Source organism: Octopus sinensis, linkage group LG1 (assembly GCF_006345805.1).
Source record: "Octopus sinensis linkage group LG1, ASM634580v1, whole genome shotgun sequence".
In the NCBI taxonomy this organism is placed as follows: Eukaryota; Metazoa; Mollusca; class Cephalopoda; order Octopoda; family Octopodidae; genus Octopus; species Octopus sinensis.
In genome coordinates, this window is record NC_042997.1 from 209,411,537 (window position 1) to 209,431,506 (window position 19,970).

Here is a 19,970-nt window from a genome sequence, read left to right on the forward strand (position 1 = left end):
AGGTAGGGGCCATGGGTTATGGCCTGACTAGTCTTGCCGGGTCTTCGGATGGTGTTTTTATGTGCCACCGACACAGGTGCTAGATGAGGCTGGCGAACGGCCACGATCGGATGGTGTTTGTCATGTGCCCACAGCACGGAGGCCAGTCGATGCGGTACTGGCTACGGCCACTTTCGGATGGTTTCTCTTGTGTGCCACCGGCACTGGTACCACAAAGATACAAATTCCATTGATGTTCATCTATTTTGATTTGTTTTGATTTGATTTGATTTGATTTTCACTTGCCTCAACAGGTCTTCACAAGTATCACAAGGAGGAAGGTATGCACAGGTGGACTGACTACGTCCCAGGTAGGGGCCATGGTTTATGGCCTGACTAGTCTTGCCGGGTCTTCGGAAGGTGTTTTTATGTGCCACCGACACAGGTGCTAGATGAGGCTGGCGAACGGCCAGATGATGATATATATATATATATATATAGGGGCGGGTGCAAAAGTAGGCACACTGTGAGTATCACATCAATGTCATAATACTTAATTCATTAAAATGATTAACACATTAAATTAATTAGCCTCAATTTTGATATTTTCAGTCATTAATCATAATAATACTTTTATCATAATTATGAATATTTTATCGTAACCTTAAATTTTTTCATAAAAATAAATGAGAATTGTACAGGTTTTCTTTTTTTTGCACCATCCTGTATAATATGCATGTATGTACGTGTGTGTGTGTGTGTGTGTGTGTGTGTGTGGTGTGTGTGTGTGCATTATATCTCGACTGGGTACCAATTACAGCATTGTTTAAAAACCGAAACACTTGGTTTCAATATTATAAATATAGAAGCCAGTGTCCTAAAGTGAGATTAATACAGCTTTGTTTGTAGGAATGGAGGAGGAGGAGGAGGAGGAGGAATACAGGGAGAAGGAAAACATTGTCCACCCTTCACCCCACCCAACTCCCCCACCCCTCCCATCTCACATATCAGCCTTCAGCAGAAGGAGAATGAGTTACAGAGTGAAGAACTGCAGGAAACCTCCACCTTCCCTTTCTACTCCTCTGACTGCAGATCTGAGAATAATGTCAGATATTTGGGTCAGATGTACTTGAGGGAGATTTCGAATACACCTAACTCATTAATAACCAATTAGAATGTAGAGTTATCGCAGTCAGCCAATCAGAAAACAGAATTTGTATAGTTGACCAATCAGCTGACAGAGATACAGAAGTGGACCAAATAAACAGCAGAATTACCAGATGAGAATAATTGGGCAACAGCAGACCAATTAGATGGCAGCGGCACAACAGTGGACTTGAGCAAACAACAGACCAATCAGATGACAGCATGATCTCAGTGGACCAATCAGAGATTAGGGTAATTTCAGTAGTCCAAGAAGAAGCAAAGCGGCACAAGGGACCAATTAAAGAGGAGTGTGGTAATATCGGTTTAGAATTTTGGCACAGTTTTGGGGGAAAGGGTAAGTTGATTACATCAACCCCAGTGTTTGACTGGTACTAATTTTATTGAGCCCCCAAAAGGAAGAAAGGCAAAGTCAACTATGGCTGGCTGTGTGGTAAGTAGTTTGCTTCCTAACAACATGGTTCCGGGTTCAGTCCCACAGCGTGGCACCTTGAACAAGTGTCTTCTACTATAGCCTTGGGCTGACCCAAAGCCTTGTGAGTGAATTTGGTAGACAGAAACTGAAAGAAGCCCATTGTATGTATGTATATATATCATCATCATCATCATCATCATCATTTAGCGTCCGTTTTCCATGCTAGCATGGGTTGAACGGTTCAACTGGTGTCTGGGAAGCCAGAAGGCTGCACCAGGCCCAGTCTGATCTGGCAATGTTTCTATGGCTGGATGCCCTTCCTAACGCCAACTACTCCGTGAGTGTAGTGTGTGGCTTTTACGTGCCACCGGCACAGCTACCAGACGGGGCTGGCAAACGGCCATGGTCGGATGGTGCTTTTTACATGCCACCGGCACGGGGGCCAGGCGAGGCTGGCAACGGCCACGATCGATATATATATACTAATAATAATATGAGGGAATATTATTCCGAACTTACAGGGAAAAATTCTATTTAGAAATATTAAATCAAATTTCACAAAATTTGCGTACTGGGGTAGAAAAGAATATTACAACCCTTTAAGGTGATGAGCTGGTACTCTTTTACTTGTTTCAGTCATTTGATTGCGGCCATGCTGGAGCACTGCTTTTAGTCGAACAAATCAACCTTGGGACTTATTCTTTGTAAACCTAGTACTTATTCGATCAGTCTCTTTTTGCCAAACCTTTAAGTTACAGGGACATAAATATACCAACATTGGTTGTTAAGCGATGGTGGGGTTACAAACACAGACATACACACAAATATACACATATATACATACATATATATGAGAGGGAGGGAGGGGAAGAGGGAGGGAGAAAGGGGTGGGAGAGAGGGAGGGGAAGAGGGAAGGCGAGAGGGGAGGGGGAGAGAGAGACTCACCTGTGCTTTGTAACGGTTGATGCATTCCTGGGCCTCGGCTGAAATCTCAATATCATCAGCACCATAAATCTTTTGGGCAATTATCCGGATTTTGTCTTCAATTGGCAACTGAAAGAGAAGAAGCAAGATCAATGGCCGTGTCTCGTAACATCTGATACTGTGGCAATATGGAGGAGTGAATGTCATGGAAGGGTTGTGAGTTAAACCTACCGAATTATAAAATAAGGGTTAGGTTTGGTGAGGATGAAAGATAGCTGCCCTCTCTATATTGGACCTTTCAAACCCAACCCTAACGAGGTCCTGTGGGAACATCGCTCACCTCCTCACATTCTCCTTGAAACCAATGAAGGAGCCTACACAGAGTCAATCACCTGGCTAGAAATAATAGCCAAATCTCCCTTGTATTAATTATATCCCATCATCTTAAACAGAAATTGAAGAGGATGCATTAAAAATATCTTCCTATATAATATGTCTGAAAATGAAACAGGATGGTCACAGCTGGAAAACTTTGATCCAATGCCTACTCAATCAGTTGTGACCCAGGGCTAAACAACATCTTCAACAGTGTCCCCCTTAAATGCCTGATCTGTGTTCTAATCTGTTGCCATCATACAAGTCATTCTGAGTCTTCTGGGAAAACATGTCCACAGGCATGGCTGTGCGGTTAAGAAGTCTGCTTTGTAACCATATGGTTTTGAGTTCAGTCCCACCACATGGCACCTGGGTTAAGCGTCTTCTATTACAGCATTGAGCTGACAAAAGTTTTGTGAGTTGATGCGGGAGGTGGGAAGTGAAGTCCATCGTGTGAGGTGTGAGGTATGTGCGTGTGTGAGGGTTCATGTCTCCTTGTCTGGGCAGCACGTGACCATGCAATGTCCAGGTATGGGTACGATATTACTTAGCTTGGAAACAGGCGATGGTTAGTGACAGGAAGAGCATCCGGTCAAAGGAAATCTGCCTCAACAGATCCAGTCTGATGACAATGATAGCATTGACAACGATGAGGGTGATGGCAATAATGATGATGATGACGACGACGATAGTGATGATGATAGCGATGATGATGAGAGTGATGATGACAATGATAGTGATGATGATGATAGTGATGGTGATGATAGCGATGGTGATGACAATGACGACAATGATGACGATAGTGATGACGACAATGATAGTAATGAAAACGGTAGTGATGACGATGATAGTGATGACGATGATAGTGATGATGATGATGGTGATGATGATAGTAATGGCAACGACAATAGTGATGACAATAATGATGACGATAGTGATGATGATAGCGATGACGATAGTGATGACGACAATGATAGTGATGACAATAATGGTGATGGCGATGATAGTGATGACGACAATGATAATGATGAAAATAGTGATGATGACAATGATAGTGATGACAACGGTAGCGATGACGATGATAGTGATGACGATAGTAAATGATGACGATGAATATTTGAACAACTGTATACAATATGGTGGTTTTACAGTTTAATGAAGAAACTTACTTTCAAGTCGTAGAGGAACTTAAATTGACAGGGGTCATCAGTGGCCCTCATCACTGATGTGGCCAGTGCTTTGGCTCCTTTCCCACCTTTGGCCCAGTGATGGCAAATAACAGCATCAAACGCTCCACTGTCCACTGCAATCTTCTGGATCAACTTCAGTTCAGATTCTGTGTCACTTCTGAAATGGTCAAATATTTCTCATTTAAGGTTGGTCAAGATGATAGGATACTTAAGATTAGTGACCCCTGGTTAAGACAGGAACCCAAAATTTAAGTTTAGTGGTCTACTGGTCAAGGCAGAAACAAGAAATTTGAGACAGATGACCATTGGTCAGTTATGAGCAGAATATTTAAGAATGTTACCATTCTGGTCAGGGATGAAATATTTACATTTTGAGGTCAAGGCTAACTGACCACTTGAAGGTTAGTTAGAAAATAACATAGGCAAGGACCTCTGTGTGTGTGAATGTGTATGTCTAGGGAGATGAGTCACAAATTCTGAGAGGGGGAGCAGGGTCACACAGAAACAGTGATTAAAGATTGAACCTATTTCTTTCTCTTTAATACTTCAGCACCTTCACCCTCACACTCAAATTGCCTGTTTTTGTTGTATATATTATATATAGCACATATATGAGTGACCGTGTGGTAAGAAGCTTGCTTCCCAACCACATGGTTCCGGGTTCAGTCCCACTGTGTGGCACCTTGGGCAAGTGTCTTCTACTATAGCCATGGGCTAACCAAAGCCTTGAGAGTGGATTTGGTAGTTGGAAACTAAAAGAAGCCCATTGTGTGTGTGTGTATATATATATATATATATATATATATATATATGTGTGTGTGTGTGTGTGTGTGTGTGTGTGGTGTGTGTGTGTGTGTGTATGTATGTATGGATGTATGTATTATTTGTGTGTGTTTTCCCCCCACCATCGCTTGACAACCGATGTTGGTATGTTTACATCCCTGTAACTTAGCGGTTCGGCAAAAGAGACCAATAGAATAAGTACTAGGCTTACAATGAATAAGTCTTGGGGTCAGTTTGTTTGACTAAAAGTGGTGCTCCAGCATGGCCACAGTCAAATGGTGGAGGGGACAAACACAGACACACACACAAACTTATACATATATATATATATATATGAGGACTTCTTTCAGTTTCCATCTACCAAATCCACTCACAAAACTTTGGTCGGGCCACAGCTATAGTAGAAGACACTTGTGCAAGGTGCCACACGGTGGGACTGAACCCAGAACCATGTGGTTGATAAGCAAGCTCCTTACCATGCCTATGTGTCTATACACACAATCAAGAGGAGTATTCAGTACCCCTGTGTTACAGTACACACACACACAAATCCTATGGCAGTTTCTTGCTGCAAAGGGCTCTTATAGATCCCCACCAGAGTTTCACAGGTTGTCCCTGTTTTATGTTAGATTTGAAGTCAGTGTTTCACAACAACTTTGCCATAGATGGGACTCCAGTAAAACATAGAATGTGAACTCAGAATCTAAAGGGCTGGAAAAGACACCACAAGGCACTTTGGCTGACTCCTGAACAAAACCACCAATTTACTGTTTTTGACAGTTAAATTATTTACAGAGCCTAAAAGAATGACAGCTACTGTTGACCCTGGTGGGGTTTGAGGTCATAACCCAGACATCTGGAACAAAACATTGCCAAGCAGCAATTTACCCAATGCTTTAACAATGTTACCAATCCAAGACCTTAAAAAAATATGTTGACATATTTAACCTTTAGCACACTGTAAGTTCATTATGTCACCATATGAATTTTCTCCCTTGTAATATCAGAGCAATGGCAGGGGAGACAATTCTAGAAAAAATGTAGTGTGCCAAAGGTTAAGGGAGAAGGTAGAGATTAATGAATAAAACAAGGACCAGCTAGCTCTATGATAAAAGGCAATCCAGCTGTGACCAACCCACCTTTTGCAACAGTGGCTATACAACCTCATTAGCCAACATGACCTTCCTTTTCCTACAAAATTGGGATTACTATGGCCCCATCTGAGAAATGAGCCCTGCAAGGTGGGGTGGCTGTTGCAGCAGGTGTCACTGCTCATTCTCCATGGCAACACTTTTGCAATCATGTCTGCAAGGAACAGCCAAACACACCATTTGATCTGGGATGTACAACCACTCTACTCCCTCCCCCCACCACTAATCTTCTGCTGCTTAATCCTACCTCACCACTTTTTGCTTTTTTTAAAAATTTTATAGGGTGCCAAGAGCACCATCCAAGCGTGATCGTTGCCAGAGCAGCCAACTGGCTTCTGTGCTGGTGGCACGTAAAAGGGCACCATTCGAGCGTGATCGTTACCAACGTCGCCTCACTGGCACCTGTGCTGGTGGCATGTGTAAAAAGATTCAAGAGAGGTCATTGCCAGTACTGCCTGACTGGCCCCTGTGTCGGTGCCACGTAAAAAGCACCCACTACACTCTCGGGGTGCTTGGCATTAGGAAGGGCATCCAGCTATAGAAACACTGCCAGATCAGATTGGGTCTGGTTCGCCAGCCCTCAGTCAAAATCGTCCAACCCATGCCAGCATGGAAAGCAGACGTTAAACGATGATGATGATGATGATTTCCTTGGTGAGGTAGTTATGGGTGTGTTTTTTTTCTCTTGATAATTTGATCTTTTATACTTTTAATTTGTTTTCCTTTTTTTTCTTCCTGTAAAAATATGTTAATGAAATGTCCTTCCATAGGGAAATATTTGAGAAATGCTAGTGTGTTATTACCACCAGTCATGGCACCGCATAGAGGCCACTTCATTTGTTTGCTGTATCACGTAGCATCAACAGCATGAACAACTAGTGATGGTGGTGGTGGTGGTGTTGTTGTTGTTGTTAAGCAACAAGACGGGTAAGGGTGATTAGGTGATGGTCTAGGGCTTAGGGGCAGGAGAACCCAGACCTTGGAAAAAAAACCCAAAAACCTTGGTCGTCTTGTTGTAGTCAAGGGCTCTCCGTTGACACCCAACACCACTGGGAGGTAGCCCTCAAAGTCGCTGGAAATGGAGATCTCCAGGTCCAAATTCTTGAATGGCAAATGGTGATGTTGTGGGGATTGTGGTGGTACAAAGGTAAAATAAACCAAACTATAAAATCATTTCAATGTATGATAAAACTTCAACAAAAGCAACAACCAAATCTGATGTCCTTGAAGTTCTATAAACTCATTGATTTTGTTTTTTTTTGCAGTCTTTACAAATGAGTTTAGCAAAGCTAAATTAATCTGAAAGTAACATGTGGCAGAAAATTTAAATAAATTAATGACCAGTGTCTGCCTCGTTTATGACAACAATATTTCATTTAAAGATAGCATCCATTAGAAAAACAATATTGAAGTTGAGTGGCTGTGTGTGAGTAGCTTGCTTACCAACCACATGGTTCCGGGTTCAGTCCCACTGCGTGCCACCTTGGGCAAGTGTCTTCTACTATAGCCTAGGGCCAACCAAAGCCTTGTGAGTGGATTTGGTAGACGGAAACTGAGAGAAGCCTGTCGTATATATGTATATATATGTATGTGTGTGTATATGTTTGTTCCCCCAACATCGCTTGACAACCAATAATGGTGTGTTTACGTCCCCGAAAAATTAGCGGTTTGGAAAAAGAGACCGATAGAATAAGTACTAGGCTTTCAAAGAATAAGTCCTGGGGTCGATTTGTTCGACTAAAGGCGGCGCTCCAGCATGGCTACAGTCAAATCACTAAAACAAGTAAAAGAATAAAGAAAAGAATAAATATGGTGTAAAGTGGTTGGTGTCAGGAAGGGCATCCAGCCATAGAAACCATTCCAAAGCAGACAATGGAACATCACACAGTTCTCAGACCAATCAGGTCCTGTCAGTAGAGAACATGGATGTTAAATGATGATGACGACAAAGATGAAGGTCTCTTCCAGTCTTCCCAAGCCCTCCGCATTCAAGGCCCAAGTCTCACTACCATACAGCATTACAGTTCCAACAGAAAAACATATGATCTGCTCACCACTCTAAGGGGAAAGATCTTTGTCATCAACACTGGTAGAAGCTCCTTGAACCTGGCTGCTTTACTTTCGGAGCAACCACCTCTCCTACTAATTACATCTCTAAGCTAACAAAACCTACTTCTTGTGAGCCATCCAAGTCATCATTACACGTCCGTTTTTCATGCTGGCATGGGTTGGACAGTTTGACTGGGGTCTGGGAAGCCAGGAGGCTGCGCCAGGCTCCAGTCTGATCTGGCAGTGTTTCTACAGCTGGATGCCCTTCCTAACGTCAACCTCTCCGTGAGTGTAGTGGGTGCTTTTTACGTGCCACCGGCACAGGGGCCAGAGGAGACTGGCAAACAGCCATAATCAGTTGGTGCTTTTTACGTGTCACCAACACAGACGCCAGTCAGGTGGCGCTGGCATCGGCCACATTCAGATGATGCTTTTTACGTGCCACCGACATGGGTATCACAACTACAATTTCCATTTGATTTTTCATTTTGATGTTGATGTACTTGACTCAATAGGTCTCCTCAAGCACTGTGGGTCACCCTACAATCCAAGGTTAGCACAGCAGGCCATCAAGAGAATCATCTTTTTTCCAGTCTGTTTCTTGTATGTTCTGCTCCAATATGCCTCCAGCAAGATCATAGAATGTATTTCTCCAGTGATTGTATGACAAACAAAGCTTACGTCCTTGGATCGCCTGTCCTTGACTCCACAACATCTCTTGTATGTCCATAGCTCACATTGGATACAACTTATGGAGTTTATACCGACCCCTTTTCTGCATATCAATCAAAACCACTTCTCTGCAGCTCCCAGGGTCCCGTCCCCTTTCCTACTTACTAAAACCTTAGTCTTTGCTAAGTTTACCTTCAGCCATCTCAGTTACAGGATTATCATCCATATTAAGAATTTCCTCTCTAATTCCTCTACAGATCCAGCTACAAGAAGGCAATGAGAATTGAAAAAAAAAAAAACAATAATTAAAAATAATTATGCAGTGGCCAAAAGACAACATTAATTCATTATTATCATCATCATCATCATTATTATTATTATTAAGGTGGTGAGCTGGCAGAATTGTTAGCATGCTGGGAAAAAATGCTTAGCGGAATTTTGTTCTGAGTTCAAATTCTGCCAGGGTTAACTTTACCTTTCATCCTTTTGGGGTCGATAAATTAAGTACTAGTGAATCACTAGGGTCAATATAATTGATTAATCTCCTCCCCTCACATTTCAGGCCTTGTGCCATAAGTGGAAAGGATTAAGCCTACGCATGTCCTCAGCATTCACGGCCCACATTTCACTGCCGTGTAGCATGGCAGTTTGCACACATGCATCACACAGTCTAGCTTTCATCCTGAGCGAGAGGCCTTCAGTTGTCAGCAGAGGTAGGAGCTCTCTGAACTTTGCCCAGGCTATTCTTACCCTATTCGCTACACTCTCAGAGCAAGCATCCCCACTACAGACTTGGTCGCCTAGGTAGCAGAAGGTATTAGCTACTTCTAGTTTTCCCCCATGGCATGTGATGGAATCTGTTTTCTGTATATCTTCAGTGTTTATTGCCCCTCTGCATCTGCCACACACAAAAACTATTTTCCTGGTTAAACTTCCTTTCATATTGCTGCACACACACACACACACACATATATACATATACGACGGGCTTTTTTCAGTTTCTGTCTCCCAAATTCACTCACAAGGCTTTGGTCAGCCCAAGGCTATAATAGAAGACACTTGCCCAAGGTGCCATGCAGTGGGACTGAACCCAGGACCATCTAGTTGGTAAGCAAGCTTCTTACCACACAATTCCTAATAATATTTAACTGTAAAAATATAATAGGATTTTTTAAACATCTGATGGTTAGGAGGGTCCATCTGAGTAAATTAGGGATCCATAGGTTAAAAATGGTCACATGATTCATCAGATCAATAAAGGAACACACACACACGTGGACTACATAATTCAATGCCCTCTTTTAACAATGATAGGGCTGTAATTTGATAGAGATATGACTGCTATTTCTAGCAGCGAGTAACCCACACAGAGACTCACTTCGGAGCTTGCAATTTTTCCCTAGTTTCCATTAATGTAGGAAAAAAATAATTATTTAACGAACTGGCCCTCATGCTTCCCGAAATCCGTCGAAACTACACCTGATTATATATACACTTTAGATGAGTTGTAGTGCACCTGAGCACTGTACACAATTATTATTATTATTATTATATTATTGTTCAGAGACCAGGTGTGCTGCAACTCATCAGAAAACGGAAGGTTTTTATATACATATATATTAGAGGAAGACGGATTTTGTACTTTTTACGAAGACGTGAAATACGATGTTGCGAAGCTCAAAAGTATTATTTGCCTAAAAGATAAGTTCTGGAGAAATGTTTCGCATAAAACCCCCCCAAAAAAACGCAATATTTTAAGTGTCAACTGATGCAAGGGAGGTAACTGTGATTAGAAAAAAGCTAGTCAAGGGAGATAATTGAAAAAACGCTGTAACCCGAAAATATTTGAACTACAAAAATATATTCAAATGTTTAAATATGATTTCTGTGGTTGTTTAATTCCAGGTCGGCCCTGATTGAGCATAGTTATGGAGACAGGCGTTTCTGTATTTTCTTTTAAAGCTCCAGGACATCGACCATCGCTGATATTTTTAGCGAATCAAGCGCCTACCCAGAGGTCCTCTTGTCAGCTCATGGCATTGCTGTTTCTGTTGTGTCATAGTTAACATTTGTGTGTAACCACATGGGGTTTGTGGGATGTGGTGTTTACAGGTTGCTTGTGGGGGGCTGGACAAGCTATGGACAAAGATGCAGAGAGTAAAAGCGATGAGGGGCACAAGCACGCCAGCATCGGTTGTCAAGCAATGTTGGGGGGACAAACACAGACACACAAACAAATACACGCATATATTATATATATATATATATATAATATATATATATATATATATATATATATATATATAAATATACAACGGGCTTCTTTCAGTTTCACAAGCCTATAGCAGAAGACACTTGCCCAAGGTGCTACACAGTGGGACTGAACCCGGATCCATGTGGTTGGTAAGCAAGCTACTTACCACACAGCCACTCCTGTGCCTATATATATAAAACATGTGTGTATGAGTGTATTGGCAGAGTCAGAAAGGTGGTAAAGTTGTGCCATATTCAAAAGTGACCACTGCTAAACACTCACCATGTGACATTGTCTATTGTCACACAATACCAGAAAGAAAAAAGAAAAAGAAAAGTAAACTTACGCAAAGGCATTTATGGCCACCACTACTGGAACTCCAAAGAAAGTGGCATTCTCAATTTGTTTCTTCAAATTAGTGCAACCTTTCTCTACCAAGTCAAGATTCTGAAATTAGAAATCAATTCTTGAATATCTGGGGTTCAAGAATATTGGGGTTCAAGAATAAGATGCTGTTTGTATTTAGGCTTTTGGGATTGATAAACGTATTGAGGGTGTTGGTGGTACTACACACACACACACAACAGTATTTACTCCATTATAAGGCTATGAGTCGGCAGAATTGTTAGCATGCCAGGCGAAATGCTTAGCAGTATTACGTCTGTCTTAACTTTCTGAGTTCAAATTCTGCCAGGGTCAACTTTGCCTTTCACCGTTTTGGGGTTGATAAATTAAGTACCAGTTGCATACTGGCATTGATCTAATTGACTGGCCCCCTCCCACAAAATTTTGGGCGTTGTGCCTAGAGTAGAAAAGAATATTTCCCTAAGGTGGTGAGCTGGCAGAAACGTTAGCATACCAGGCGAAATGCTTAGCAGTCTTTTGTCTGTCCTTACGTACTGAGTTCAAATTCCGCTGGGGTCGACTTTGCCTTTCCTCCTTTCAGGGTCGATAAATTAAGTACCAGTTATGCACTGGGGTCGATCTAATTGACTGGTACCTTCCCCCAAAATTTCAGACCTTGCCCAGAGTAGAAAAGAATATTTTGGTAACTCCAAGGCGGCGAGCTGGCAGAAACGTTAGCTCACTGGGTAAAATGCTTAACAGTATTTCGTCTGTGTTTACATGGGAGAGGGATTGATTACACTCAAATGGTGCTTTTCATGTACCATCTGCAGTGGGTGCTTTTTACATGCCACCAAATAATAATAATAATAATAATAATAATAATTCTTTCTACTGGAAGCACAAAGCCTCAAATTTGGGGGAAGGGATTAAGTCGATTATATTGACCTTAGTGCATAACTGGTACTTATTTAATTGACCCCAAAAGGATGAAAGGTAAAGTTGATTCCAGCGAAATTTGAACTCAGAATGGAGCAAGAGGAAATACTGCTAAGCATTTCACCCAGTGTATTAACAATTCTGCCAGCTCGCCACCTCAATAATAATAATAATAATAATAATAATGATAATCTTTTCTACTCTAGGCACAAGGCCCAAAATTTTGGGGGGTGGGTGGGTGGGGTGGCAGTCGATTAGATTGACGCCAGTACGCAACAGGTACTTAATTTACTGACCCTGAAGGGATGAAAAGCAAAGTTGACCTCGGCAGAATTTGAACTCAGAACGTAATCTAATTGCTTGGTGTGCTAACGTTTCTGCCAGCCTGCCACTTTATAATAATAATAATAATAATAATAATAATAATAATAATAATGTGATGTAAGAATACCTCTTGAGTGTAAGCTTTGGGTAACGGTACTCCAGCAGTTACTGTAGGCCCTCCACCATGCATTTTCAGAGCTCTTACTGTTGCAACAAGAACCACAGCACTTGGTTTCAGACCAGAATAACGACACTTGATGTTGAAGAATTTCTCCATTCCAATATCGGCACCAAAGCCAGCTTCAGTCACTGGAAGAAAGGAAACGATGAGAAATGATGCTTTTTGTTGTTTTTTTTAAAATCAATTTACAAGGAAGTGAGATACAGGGAGAAATATTAGGAGTGGTTGGCATTAGGAAGGGCATCCAGCTGTAGAAACTCTGCCAGATCAAGATTGGAGCCTGGTGCAGCCATCTGGTTCGCCAGCCCTTAGTCAAAATCATCCAACCCATGCCAGCATGGAAAGCGGACGTTAAACGATGATGATGATGATGTCGTTGTTTAACCCTAGGCCAGTCCTTATCAGGCAGATCTATGATCAGAGGCATTCTAGCTGTGATCATCCTATCTTTTTTCAAGCATAGTGTACCTAGGACCACATTATCTTATGTGTCATTGCTTCTTGTTGTTTAGCAGCAGGTTAACCAGATATAGCTGGCTAATGATCTAAGACGTTCCAGCTGTGACCATCCTGTCTTTTCTCTTAATATAATGTAAAACCAGCTGAGATGACCACTTGGGAGAATGACCAACAGTGGCTCTACAGAATTATATGTTTAGTGAGTACATCTGTGAAATAAGGAGTATCTGATACTCCCCTATGAGACGAGTATACAATATTCCTCTATGAAAGAAGGGGTAAAAGATACTCACCTACAAAACCTTTCTCTCCGACAAGTTTCAGGGCAATTTTGTCAGCAATTATGGATGAGTTGCCATGGGCAATGTTTGCGAATGGACCTGCATGGACGAAAACAGGCGTCCCCTGGTAATAGAGAACACAGAGCAATACAGGGTGATTCAAAAGTCGCCAAACATGGGAACAATTTATCTTTTTACAGGAAACAGTTTATAAGAACAGTTTGTTTTTTATTTAACAGGCTCTTAAATGGTTACGATTGTTTTGAATACACATTGCAATACATCTGCCCCTACTCATTGTGAACTCCTAATTGCACATCTGGTGATACGTGTACAAAGGAGTTGGTGATGCGTTCCTTCAAATGATGTAGGTCTTTTATCTCTCTGCAATACACCATGCCTTTCAAATGACCCCAAAGACAGAAATCAAGGAGATTTAAGGGATCTTATAAACCGTTTCTTATAAAATAAAAATAAATTTTTCCTATGTATGGAGACTTTTGAATCACCCTGTAGATAATTAATTTCTTGAGTAGATGTGGTGGGGGAAGAAGGATTGATGCTGGGGGCTGGGTAGGGACTCAGCAGACATTCAAAAGTTCAGTTTTTGTTCATTTTTAAAGAAATAACAGGTTACTCGAAGTAAAAACTGGCATTGGGAAACATGTAGCAGTCACTGGGAAATGTATTTGGTGTTGTGGTCAAACTTTAAGGAAGCAATATTAATAATCATGTATGGTAGGGATCTCCCATTATGGAAGGTAAGGGAATAAAGGGGCTAAGGGGTTAAGGATGGCCAAGGTGACCAGAATACACAAAATCAAAAATCAAATCACAATCAAATGGAAATTGTAGTTGTGGCCAATACCAGTGCCGCCTGACTGGCTCTCAAGCACCATTCATGCATGGGTCGTTGCCAGTTCTGCCTGACTGGCTCCCCATGCCAGTGACATGTATAAAACACCATCCGAATGTGGTCCATGCCAGCACCCCCCACCCTGACTGGCTCCTGTGCCAGTGGCACGTAAAAAGCACCCACGACACTACATGCCAAATCAGACTGGAGTCTGATGCAGCCTTCCAGCGTGTCAGCCCTGGTCAACCGTCCAACCCATGCCAGCATGGACAACAGATGCTAAATGATGATGATGATATATATACATATATATAAATGTATAGATGTGTGTGTGCATCTTTGTTTGTCCTATCACTGCTTGACAACCAGTGTTGGTGTGTTTACATTCCTATAACTTAGTGGTTCACCAAAAATAACTGATAGAATAAGTACCAGGCTTTAAAAAAAATGTACTGTGGTTGATTTATGTGACTAAAGGGTTCTTCAAGGCGGTGCCCCAGCATGGCCACAGTCTAATGATGGAAACAAGTAAAAGATAAAAAAAGAGTAGAAGGTCGACTTACTTCTAGAGTTTGCATCAGGTTTGGTTTGATGGTGTCCTTCATCAGCACAGCCAAGGCCCCAGACACTCCCTGCAACGGGAATAACAACAATTAGGAAATAGGGAGTCACTGAAAACAATGAAAGGATATTGGGTAGAAAGGGATTAAGGGATAAGGTCTGCACACGGCAAGGAGTGTTGTAGGGTGGTGGTAGGTGTTGTTAATGGGCTAACATCAACACCATGGCCACCACCACCACCATCGCCACCACTGGCACTACTACCACCACCGCTACCAACAACACTACTACTACCACCACCACCACCACTACCACCGCCAACAACACCACCACCAACACTACTACCACCACTATCACCACCACCACCACTAGTACTACCACCACCACCGCCACCACCAGCACTACCACCACCACCACTACTACTACTACCACCACCACCACTACTACTACTACCACCACCACCACTACTACTACTACTACCACCCCCTACCACCACAACACTACTACTACCACCACCACCACCACTACCACCACTACTACTACTACTACTACTACTACTACTACCACCCCCTACCACCAACACCACCACCACCACTACCACCACCACCACTACTACTACTACTACTACTACTACTACTACTACCACCCCCACCCCCACCATGAAGTCAGTTTGCTGCATCAAATAACCAAGTCCCCCCCTCCCTGTTTAGAAACCCCCCCAAACACAGTGTCTGTAGAATGAAACGAAAGCCATGTCTTCCTGCTTACCAAGTCATCGGCTGTGATCGGAACCCCTGTTTTGCTGCTGGCCACCACCATGTTACCAAGCTTCCTCCTCATATCGGAAAGGTTGTCGGCCAGAGCCAGGACAGCCATTATTTCGCTGGCCACTGTGATGTCAAACTGGGTCTGGACAAAAGAGGAAAGAGACGCAGAGATAGAGAGGCTGACACTAGCAAAAACATCATCATCACCAACACATCATTGTCATCATCACCATCACCAACATCATCATTATCATCACCATTATTAACACCATCACTATCAACATCACATCATCATCATCATCAATACCATCATCATTGTTGTTATCACTAACAGCATAACTACCAACATCATCATTGTCATCACCAAAATCATTGTCATCACCACCACTACCAACACATCATCATCATCAGCATCATTGTCATCACCATCATCATCATTGTCATCATCACTATCAACACCATCACTATCACCATCAGCATCATTATCATCATGACCAATACCATCTTCATCATCATCACCAACATCATCATTATCATCACCATCACTATCAACATCACATCATCATCATCATCATTGTCATCACCATCATCCCCAATATCATCATCATCAACAACATCATTACCACCACAGCCATTATCATCACCATCATCATTTTTATGTCTGCTTTCTGTGCAGGCATGGGTTGGACAATTTGACAGGATCCTATGGATCAGCACACACACACACACACACACACCAGGTGTGTAGGATCCAGTATGTCAAAGAACAGACCAAACGTCCCCCCCTCTGCATGTTGGGTTGAGATAAGATTTGCACTTCAACCTTGTAAAACCCTCACCAGCAATGACCACCCAAACGGACCCATGGCTTGGAGGCTGGTCCCCTGAGTGGTGCACAGGCATTGTCTGCCAGGAGGAGCAGGGAATCACCAACAAAACGGTGGATGCTTCCATACCAACCTCTCGAAAGAGCTGTTCTTCATTCCTGCTCCAGAGTGTGGGCTGCGGGGTCACTCCAAAAAGCTCTACCTACGACGATTTCATCTCAATCGAAGGAGAGGGGCTTTCTCCGTCCGGGTTGCGGATCCGTGGAATAAGCTGGCGGACGAGATAGTGAAGATGCCGACGACCGCTCGGTTCAAAGTCTCTCTTCACCAGAAATAGCCTGAACTCTTTGTATGACCACCCTCCCTGTACATAACTGCCTGTCCCCCTATATGGCCTTGCTTTTGCTTTTTGAGCCAATAAAAATTGAATTGAATTGAATTGTATTGAATACGATTATTGCAATGAATCACAACCGCATCCTGTTCCTGCATCTTGGTCTTAGCAAGCTTCCTGTGGCTGGATGTCCTTCCTAACGCCAACCATCTTTCTGAATGTATTGGCTACTCTTTTTTTTTTGTTACACCAGCACTAATGAGGTTACCTTATGACTCACAACACTAAAGAGCTCCCTCAGTTGAGAGGGAGGAGTGGTGGTCATATCATGCGAGGTGTTGAGGGGCTGGAGAAGGATGGGAGGAGCAGAGGTAAGTTTGCTGTGGAGGAGATTCATGGCTACCTTGTATTTGACATGGGTGGGCTGCTGGTCAGTTCTAGATTTGGACAAGCATTGATTAGATTACCTTTTCTGGGTCCTTGTTGATTAACAGGTGAGCCATGCTTTCCCTGGAAAGGACTGCTCAGTGACTTGAGGTGCTGCCAAATCTCTCCATTACCATAATGTGGAAAAGAAGCAACCAGCTGGCAGAACCGTTAGCACACCAGGCGAAATGCTTAGCAGTATTTCGTCTGCCATTACATTCTGAGTTCAAATTCCGCCAAGGTCGACCTTGCCTTTCATCCTTTCGGGGTCATAAATTACCAGTTATGCACTGGGGTCGATATAATCGACTTAATCTCTTTGTCTGTCCTTGTTTGTCCCCTCTATGTTTAGCCCCTTGTGGGCAATAAAGAAATAAGAAGCAATCAATATCCCAAACCTCATTATGTGCATTCATACATACACACATATGTGCATATATACCCTTCTCTCTCTGTATATATATATATATATATATATATATATATACACACACACATACATAGGCAATATGTATATGCATTACAGATAGAGCAGAGAAAATCAAATGGAAACAACAGAAAAGGACAAATAAACATGGAAAGCCCCTCATCAGCCAAAGAGACTAGACTCAGCATAGTTTCAGCAGGTTTAAAGCCTAAGGTCTTTAAATTGCATGATATCATTCCTCATTGGCTGCACAAATCATATCATAAGGTGATGGATGTACAAAGATTAAATGTGGAGGACAACAACATAGAACGTGAGACAGAAAACTACACACAAATACAAATAATACAGTAATGTAAGGATAACACACACACACACACACACATACATACATATAATGCCAGCCACAGTAAAGAATGCACCAGGTAAATATAGACAATCCTTTTGTTATTGAATACAAAGATACACTCAGCCTCAGTCATCATCATCACCATCGTTTAACATCCGCTTTCCATGCTGGCATGGGTTGGACGGTTTGACTAAGGACTGGCAAGCCGGTTGGCTGCACCAGGCTTCAATCTGATCTGGCAAGGTTTCTACAACTGGATGCCCTTCCTAATGCCAACCAGTCTGAGAGTGTAGTAAGTGCTTTTTATGTGTTACTGGCTTTTTATGTTACGAGCCCGAAAGGATGAAAGGCAAAGTTGACCTCGGCAGAATTTGAACCCAGAACGTAACGGCAGACGAAATAACTCTTTTTTACTACCAACAAGGGGCTAAACACAGAGAGGAGAAACAAGGACAGACAAACGGATTAAGTCGATTACATCAACCCTAGTGCGTAACTGGTACTTAATTTATCGACCTTGAAAGGATGAAAGGCAAAGTTGACCTCAGTGGAATTTGAACTCAGGATGTACAGACAGACGAAATACCGCTGAGCATTTCGCCCAGCGTGCCAACAGTTCTGGCAGCTCGGTGCCTTGTAAATAAAAATATCATCTTCATACAAGCAAGGTTGTTCCTTTCTAGTCTTTTGTGCAAACATGTCTGGGCATGGGGCTGGGGGGGGGGAGATATTACCTTTCTTGGAAACAGGTGAGAATTGGTGACAGGAAAGGCACCTGGCCATAGAAACCCTGCCTCACTAAATTCTGTCAGACCCATGCAAACATAGAAAAGTGGACCTTAAAACGATGATGATGAATATTTCCATCCTGGTGATTATCTGACCCTTAAACTTAAGATATTTACATACCGAACGAGTGTGACCCTTCTCAGTGGGAGACTCTCCAATTGTGATCTTCCTTAAGAATCTGTCGTTGGTGTCAATCACTGTCAAAGAAAGAACAAGAAAAAGTATTACAAAAAAAAAAGAAAAAACAAAACAAAAGCAAAAGACAAATTGTCTTTAATGTGTGTGTGTGTGTGTGTTTGTTTTTTAGTCAAATGAATCAACTCCAAGACTCGGATTTTCTATACAGGGACATAAACACACCAACACTGGTTGTCAAGCAATGGTCGGGGACAAACATAGACACAAACACACATGTACATATATATCTCGATATATATATAAGGGTAAGATCCAGAGATCCAAGTTTAGGAAGTTTGTAAGCTTCAAGCAGTCTTTGGCAGGAAATAAAAAATGGACATTTTATGGTCGGGAACGATAAGAATTTACACACTTTTCCCCATATTGAAGTCACAAGGATATTTGATAAACTGAAAGTTTCTCTATACTCTTTATTCTTTTACTTGTTTCAGTCATTTGACTGTGGCCATGCTGGAGCACCTCCTTTAGTCAAGCAAATTGACCCCAGCACTTATTCTTTGTAGGCCTAGTACTTATTCTATCGCTCTCTTTTGCCGAACCGCTAAGTTACGGGGATGTAAACACACCAGCATCGGTTGTCAAGCGATGTTGGGGAGACAAACACAGACACACAAACATATACACACACACACACACATATATATACATATATACGACGGGCTTCTTTCAGTTTCCGTCTACCAAATCCACTCACAAGGCTTTGGTCGGCCCGAGGCTATAGTGGAAGACACTTGCCCAAGGTGCCACGCAGTGGGACTGAACCCGGAACCATGTGGTTGGTAAGCAAGCTACTTACCACACAGCCACTCCTATGCCTATAGCTCATACTTAGCAACTAGTGTTGCTATGAATATGAATAAAAATCCAAATGGAGGCAGGGGAACAGGTAAAATCCAGGCTGCATATGTTTCTTAGCCAGCTGATCCTCTGATGTAATAATTATTCAATGAG

At 42.3% G+C, this 19,970-nt stretch overlaps 1 protein-coding gene across 1 annotated transcript in view; it reads right to left on the minus strand.

Moving 5' to 3' along the window:
- LOC115211121 (C-1-tetrahydrofolate synthase, cytoplasmic) overlaps nucleotides 1-19,970 on the minus strand; it is a 94,358-nt gene that overhangs the window by 14,223 nt on the left and 60,165 nt on the right. The window contains exons 15-22 of the mRNA XM_029780059.2: nucleotides 18,942-19,018; nucleotides 15,671-15,811; nucleotides 14,905-14,973; nucleotides 13,498-13,609; nucleotides 12,692-12,873; nucleotides 11,303-11,403; nucleotides 4,027-4,204; nucleotides 2,504-2,611 (exon numbers count right to left, since the gene is read on the minus strand). Coding sequence (XP_029635919.1) covers nucleotides 2,504-2,611; nucleotides 4,027-4,204; nucleotides 11,303-11,403; nucleotides 12,692-12,873; nucleotides 13,498-13,609; nucleotides 14,905-14,973; nucleotides 15,671-15,811; nucleotides 18,942-19,018 — 968 coding nt within the window. The remainder of the gene's footprint in view (nucleotides 1-2,503; nucleotides 2,612-4,026; nucleotides 4,205-11,302; nucleotides 11,404-12,691; nucleotides 12,874-13,497; nucleotides 13,610-14,904; nucleotides 14,974-15,670; nucleotides 15,812-18,941; nucleotides 19,019-19,970) is intronic.